This window comes from Oryx dammah, unplaced genomic scaffold (assembly GCF_014754425.2).
Source record: "Oryx dammah isolate SB20612 unplaced genomic scaffold, SCBI_Odam_1.1 HiC_scaffold_618, whole genome shotgun sequence".
Classification (NCBI taxonomy): domain Eukaryota; kingdom Metazoa; phylum Chordata; class Mammalia; order Artiodactyla; family Bovidae; genus Oryx; species Oryx dammah.
The window spans coordinates 2,458-10,098 of record NW_024070774.1 but is presented as its reverse complement, the minus strand read 5'-3'; the positions used below and the strand labels follow the sequence as shown (position 1 = coordinate 10,098).

Here is a 7,641-nt window from a genome sequence, read left to right as displayed (position 1 = left end):
AAATTACCCGCACGTGGTGTCAGCTGGCATCAGGTTCTCATGCATTTGTGTGTGTGATGCAAGAATTCTGGCCCATCCAACCCCCAAGGGACCCTTCCCGTCTTTGGTTCCAGACGGGGTCCCTAGGAAGACTGAGTGGAGCCATCAGAGCTGTCCATGGTCCTGGAGGAAGGTGGTACCTGGTCTGATGGTGGGTTATTTCTTTTTTCCAGAGAAGGATGTCCCCCATCTGGGTGATCCGGAGACACAGGCAGACCTGAGCCAGGATCTGGAAGGCTCAGGGGGGCAGGAAGGAGAGCTGGCCCTGAGTGGTGAGGTGCTTGATTCAGGGGGAGAGGAGGCCGAGGATGCCCACGAGGATGAGGGGGACTCAGACCCAGATGACTTAGATGAGGACGTGCAGTGCCCCAAGGAAGAGGAGACAGTGCAGCTTCCTGGTGATCCTGAGTGCCAGAGCTGCCACTACCGCATGGTGCGGACCCCGAGGAGGTTTTGCCACGCTCAGGTAAGCGGCAGTGGGGCTGCTCCCAAGGAGCTGGGAGACCAGAGTAGATTCAGCCTTCTCTCTATATTATTTAAACTAGGGGTTCTCTAAGCCTAGTATCCACCAGAAGCCTTGTTAAAGCACACATTTCTGGGCCCCATCACCTCAGTTTCTAGATTAGTAAATCCGGGGTGTAAGGGTTTATAACAAATTCCTAGGTGATGATATTGTTGGTCTAGAAATTACACTGAGAGCCACTGGTTTGGATAAAAAGCTTTGGTATAAGAGACACCTGTGTTGTGTCCTGGCTCTGCCTTCATCAGCTATTTTATTTGGGGAGGTCACTTCACCTTTCAGGGCTCCTGTATCTTCATTTGTAAAATGGAGACGTATGATACCACCTTTTCGGGAGTTATGGTGAGGGTTAACTAACACGGAAAGTATTTAGAGTATCTGATGTTGTTCGGTCTCGAAGTTGTGTCCAACTCTTTTTGATCCCATAGACTGTAGCACTCCAGGCCTCCCTGCCCTTCACCATCTCCTGGAGTTTGCTCAAACTCATATCCATTGAGTCAGTGATGCCATCCAAGCATCTCATCCTCTGCCACCCCCTTCTCCTTTTGTCTTCAATCTTTTCCAGTGTCAGTCTTTTCCAGTGAGCCAGCTCTTCGCATCAGATAACCAAAGTATTGGAGCTTTGGCTTTAGCTTCAGCTTCAGTCCTTCAAATCATTATTAGGGTTGATTTTCTTTAGGATTGACTGATTTGATCTCTTTGTAGTCCAAGGGACTGTCAAGAGTCTTCTCCAACTCTGCAATATGAAAGCATCCATCTTTGGCACTCAGTGTTCTTTATGATCCAAATCTTACCCCTGTACATGCCTACTGTAAAAACCATAGCTTTGACTCTATGGACCATTGGTGGTAAAGCAATGTCTCTGGTTTTTAATATGCTGCCTTGGTTTGTTATAGCTTTTCTTCCAAGGAGCAAATGTGTTTTAATTTCTTGGCTGCAGTCACCGTCTGCAGTGATTTTGGAGCCCAAGAAAATAAATCTATCACTGCTTTCACTTTTTCCCCTTCTACAGGCCCAAAAGTGATGGGACCAGATGCCATAATCTTCGCTCTTTGAATATTGAATTTTAAGCCAGCTTTTCCCATTCTCCTCTTTCACCCTCATCAAGAGGTTATTCATTTCCTCTTCACTTTCTGCCATTAGAATTATATTGTCTGCATATCTGAGGTTGTTGATATTTCTCCTGGTATTCTTGATTCCAGCTTGTGATTCATCCAGCCTGCATCTTGCATGATGTACTCTGCATATGAGTTAAATCAACAGGGTGACAATATACAGCCTTGATGTACTCCTTTCCCAATTTTGAACCAGTCTGTTGTCCCATGTCCAGTTCTAACTGTGGCTTCTCGATCCACATACAGGTTTTTTAGGAGACAGGTAAGGTGGTCTGTTATTTCCACCTCTTTAAGAATTTCCCACAGCTTGTAGTCATCTACACAGTCAAAGGCTTTTGTGTAGTCAGTGAAGTAGAAGTAGATGTTTTTTGGAATGCACTTTTTTTCTCTATGATCCAATGAACTTTGGCTATTTGGTCTCTGATTCCTCTGCCTTTTGTAAATCCAGCTTGTACATCTGGAAGTTCTTGGTTCACACTGCTGAAGCCTAGCTTGAAGGATTTTGAGCATGACCCTGCTAGCATGTGAAATGAGCACAGTTGTATGGTAGCTTAAACATTCTTTGGCATTGCTGTGCTTTGGGATAAGAATGAAAACTGACCCTTCCCAGTCCTGTGGCCACTGTTGAGTTTTCTAAATTTGCTGACATCCTGAGTGCAGTTGGTGATGGATAAGGGAGGTTGGCATGCTGCAGTCCATGGGGTCACAAAGAGTCGGACACAACTGAGTGACTTAACTGAACTGAACTGATTGAGTGCAGCACCTTTCAGGATTTTACGTAGCACAGCTGGAATTCCATAACCTCACCTAGCTTTTTTGTAGTGATGCTTCCTAAGTCCCACTTGATTTCACACTCCAGGATGTCTGGCTCTAGTTGAGTGGCCACACCATAGTGGTCATCTGAGTCACTAAGGCTTTTTCTGTACAGTCACTAAGACTTTTTCTGTACAGTTCTTCTGTGTATTCTTGCCTCCTGTTCTTAATCTCTTCTACTTCTGTTAAGTCTTTATTATTTATGTCCTTTATTTTACCCATCTTTGCATGAAATGTTTCCTGATATCTCTAATTTTATTGAAGAAATCTTTACTCTTTTCCATTCTACTATTTTCCTCTACTTCTTTGCATTGTTCATTTAAGAAGACCTTATCTCTCCTTGCTATTCTCTGGAGCTCCACAGTTAGGTGCGTATATCTTTCCTTTCCTCCTTTGCCTTCTGCTTCACTTCTTCCCTCAGCTATTTGTAAAGCCTCCTGAGACAACCACTTTGCCTTATTGCATTTCTTTTTCTTGGGGATGGTTTCGGTCAGCGCTTCCTATACAATGTTATGAGCCTCATCCATAGTTCTTCAGGCACCCTGTCTCTCAGATCTAATCCCTTGAATCTATTCTTCATCTCCACTGTATAATCATAAGGATTTGATTTAGGTCTTACCTGAATCGCCTAAGAGGTTTTCCCTGCTTTCTTCATTTTAAGCCTGAATTTGCAATAAGGAGTTCATGATCTGAGCCACAGTCAGCTCCTGGTCTTGTTTTTGCTGACTTTATAGAGCTTCTCCATCTTTGGCTGCAAAGAATATAATTTGATTTCAGTGTTGGCCATGTGGTGATGTCTATAGGTAGAGTCATTGTTTCTTTTGTTGGAAGAGGGAGATTGCTGTGACCAGTGTATTTTCATGACAAAACTCTGTCAACCTGCTCATTCTGTACTCCAAGGCCAAACTTGCCTGTTACTCCAGGGATCTCTTGACTTCTCTCTTTTGCATTCCAGTACCCTATGATGAAAAGGACATCATTTTCTGTGTATTAGTTCTAGAAGGTCTTATACGTCTTCATAGAACTGGTCAACTTCAGCTTCTTCAGCATCAGTGTTTGGGGCATAGGCTTGTTTTAGTATCATTTTGAGTGGTTTGCCTTAGAGACAGAGATCTTTCTGTCGTTTTTTAGTTCCACCCGAGTACTGCGGTTCAGACTCTTTTGCTGGCTATGGGCTACTCCATTTCCTCCAGGGGACTCTCGCCTTCACAGCTGCTGTGTTGGTCATGTGAATTACATTTGCCATTCCCATCATTTTAGTTCACGGATTCCTAACATGTTGAAGTTCACTCCTGTCATCTCCTGCTTGACCAAGCCTAACTTACCCTGATTCACAGACCTAACATTCCAGGTTCCTATGCAATATTGTTCTTTACAGTATCAGACTTTCACCACCAGATGTACCCATAACTGAGCATTGTCTTTGCTTTGGCCCAGGTGCTTCGTTCTTTCTGGAACTATTGTAATTGCCCCCAACTCCTCCTCAGCTGCATATAGGACACCTTCCAACCCAGGGTCTCACCTTCTAGTGTCCTATCTTTTTGCCTTTTCATACTGTGCCTGAAGTTCTCACAGGAAGAATACTGGAGTGGTTGGCCATTACCTCCTCCAGTGGACCAGGTTTCATCAGGACTCTCCATGTGACCCATCTGTCTTGGATGGCCCCACATGGCATGGCTGAGAGTTTCATTGAGTTACACAAGCTCTTTGCCAGGACAGTGCTGTGATCCATGAAGGGAGAGTGGTCCTTGGGTCATTGTAAGCTCTCCATAAACGCTGGCCATGGGGGTGGGAGGGAGGCTCAGAAAGGGGGGAATTATGTGTACTTGTGACTGATTCACATTGCTGTTCAGCAGAAACCAACATAACACTGTTAAGCAATTATCCTCCAGCTGAAAATTAAAAGAGAATAAGAAAGCATTTGACCTTGGAGATCAAGATGAAAAGTAAAGGCCAGAACAAGTGAATAACCACTTTAAACATCTTTCAAATATAATGTTATTTTGTATACAATTAAATAATTCCATATAAAACAATGTAAAAACATTTTTAAATGGCGCTTCTAGTTATTCTGAGTATTCTTACTCTTTACTGCAAGAAGTTCCTGACATCAAATAAAAAAGCAAGAGATGGGATTCAGGGGGGCTATAGACCCCTGATTTCTGAGCTGGAAAAGGATGTGCGGGGGTCTCTTGTGGAGGCTGAGGGCCTTGCAAGAAAACAGTGAGTTTCTACCCCACTTCGTCTCTCTGCAGAGAATCTGCAGGCGTTGCTATCGAGGCAACCTCGTCTCCATCCACAACTACCGCTTTGACTATCGCGTGAGACGCTGGGCAAGAAGGACCAACCAGTCACAGGTCTGGATCGGAGGCGTCATCAGGGGCAGGGTAAGTGAGGGTCAGTTCTCAGGTCTTTTTTTTAAAGGTGGTTTAATACTGCAAAGTGAATCCACTATGTTTTTTAAAGTTTTCATTATTTAGGATGGCGTTGGGTCTCTGTCGCTGCGCCGGCGCTTTTTCTAGTTGCCGCCGGTGGGGGTTGCTGCCTCCTTGTGGTGCTTAGGCTTCTCACCTGCGGCTTCTCATGCTGCACAGCATGGGCTCTAGGGTGTCGGCCTTCACAGCGAACGCTCGAGAGTCCCTGCTCAGTAGCTTTGATGCCAGGGCTTAGCTCCTTTGCAGCACGTGGGGCCTTCCAGGACCAGGGATGAACCCACGGCACCTGCAAGGGCAGACAGCTTCTTCACCACTGGACCACCAGGGACATTGTTTCTGAGAGCCTCAAGGCACCACCTGCCCCATCGAGCCTCATCCTGGCCCGGAAGCTGGCTTGTGCTGACTTAGGAGACATGATGACTGAGCGCTTCTCTTCCTCACCCACGTTCAGGGGCTTCTCGCTTGCAGCTTGAAATCTGCCATGGTGGATGCATTTACACCAGAGAAATGGACAATTATTATAAATCAGGGTTCTTTCTTTCCTCTGCCTCACACTTTCCACCAAAGCTGGCTGTGAAATGTTAATTAGCAGATCACTGGAGTCAGGAGATGAGAGTTGATACCCAGCTTGGTCCCTCAGTGGCTGAATGCCTGCCTCCATGTTTCAGTGTCCTCATCTCTGAGGGGGTCCTTCTCTCAGCGTGACCCGGGGGCTGTGACTGAGTAAGCACTGTCAGATTCGCTGCTCACGTGTGGTCCTGGGACCAGAGTATCAACACCACCTGGTAGTTGTAGAAATACAGGATCCTGGGCTGCACCCCAGACCTCCCGAATCAGGATCCGCATTTCCACCAGATCGCTAGGAGATTGTCTGCTCAGTGAAGTCTGAGAAGCCTGCTCTGTGTGAGAGCTGGAAGCGAAGCTTGCTCTTCCATGTCACTGCCTGAAAAGGCTCAGGGGTGGGTGTGTACAGGGGGTCCTAGCCAGGTGACACAGGAGAGGAGATTATAGACACAGTGTCCAGAAGGGATGCTGAGGGGACTTTCAGGAGCCCCAGCACCTGTCTTCCTGGACCTCTGCCCTCTCACCAAGCCTCTCTCTTCTCTAGTCCCGTTGCAGGAGATTTCGCTGGACTGACGGGAGTCGCTGGAATTTTGGATACTGGGCCCGAGGGCAGCCTGGGAATGGGAGAGGCCACTGCATAACCCTGTGCACCAGAGGTGAGGGGGCCCGGCGCCCGGACAAGGTGGAGGGGGGTACTCGCACACACACCCCTTTGAGCTGCACAGACACGCCTCCCCTCACACCCTCCCCCCTAGAGAACCCCGCCCTGTGTGTGAGCAGGGCTGAGGGGCAGGGATCCTCAGAGCCACAGTGAGGGGTCCTGCACGGGGCTGGGGGCTCTGTGTCCTCCAGACTCAGCGAGGCTCCTTCCCTTCCTCTGACGGGACGGTGACAAGGAGCGAGTGTGGGACAGACAGGAGGGACACTCGGGAACGGGAGGTGTGGCCGAGGGACTCGGGAAAGATGTGGGAACTAGGGCCAGCTGACGGATGATTCCCCAGCTCCCAACAGCACGGCTGCCTGACGTGCGGGAGTTTAGAACAGGGATGAAGACCACACAGGCTGGAGTCAGGTGGCCGAGGTCCTCAACTGGCTCTACCACTTGTCTGCTGAGATCAGAGCAGGTTATCACTCCCCCGAACCTCAGTTTTCCCCATCTGTGAAATGGGAGTGCTGACAGTGCTGACCTCTTGGCATCACTGTGAGGATGGAAGGACAGTCCATAGGAAGCCCTTAGCACGCTGTCTCTGCAAGGGAAGAGATCAGTGATGGTGGCTCGCCGGGACATGGGGAGACATACGGCCCTCAGATTGTCGGGAAAAGGTGACCTGTGAGGTGCCTGACGGTGGGGGTTGGGGGGACACACTCAGGTGGGCAACTGACATCACTGTGCTCTCTGCCACCAGGGGGTCACTGGCGACGAGCTTCATGCCAGAGGCGGCTGCCCTTCGTCTGTGCCTTCTAAACCAGAGCCGTGGAGACCCTGCCTCTCCACCATCCTGGCCACCCCGCCCCACCCCTGGCCCCCTTGCCCCTTGCTTGTCCACGTCATAAAAACTACACTTCTCACAGCATCTCCTGACTCTGTTTTCTTCATTTCGCACATTGGAGGACTCTTCAGGGTTGCGAAATCTAGGAAGCTCTCAGTTCGGCTTTGTGGGGCCCAGGCTGGGTCTTTGAGGATTTAAAAGCTGGAGCAGGATGGCTGAGTGGTGAGGGTCGAGGGGTTGGGGTGCTGGAGTGTTTGGCTGCAGCGCTGGCTGGGGATGGAGGTAGGCCAGGCCGAGGAGGGGGTGTCTGGCTCCACAAGACCCTTTCCCAGGGTCCCGTGGAAGAAAGCCTTTGGTGAGCAGTTGGGCAACTGGCCCTCTCGGTCTGGATTGAGTGAGGCATGTGGGGTGGGGTCGGAAGTGGTGACTTTCCAGAATGGAGGCCACATGGTGGATTTAAGAATTGGGTGGAGACGGGAGGTCCCACCAGGGGTCTCCCCATGGTACACGGAGAAACCTCCTCGAGGGGTGGATGCCTCCTCCGGCTCCGTGTCGTCTTCACCTCATGATCTGTTCAGCTCAGTTCAGTTCAGTTGCTCAGTCGTGTCCGAGTCTTTGCAACCCCGTGGACCGCAGCACACCAGGCCTCCCTGTCCATCACCAAC

The 7,641-nt window shown here is 49.1% G+C and overlaps 1 protein-coding gene across 1 annotated transcript; it reads left to right on the top strand.

Moving 5' to 3' along the window:
* The first annotated feature begins 187 nt into the window (after positions 1 to 187).
* On the top strand, positions 188 to 7,000 carry LOC120859340 (proteoglycan 3-like). Its single transcript, XM_040235478.1, has 4 exons — positions 188 to 505; positions 4,743 to 4,874; positions 6,031 to 6,142; positions 6,893 to 7,000. Exons 1-4 carry the CDS (start codon positions 188 to 190, stop codon positions 6,949 to 6,951), a joined length of 621 nt encoding a protein of 206 aa, XP_040091412.1. The 3' UTR covers positions 6,952 to 7,000.
* The last annotated feature ends 641 nt before the right edge of the window (positions 7,001 to 7,641 follow it).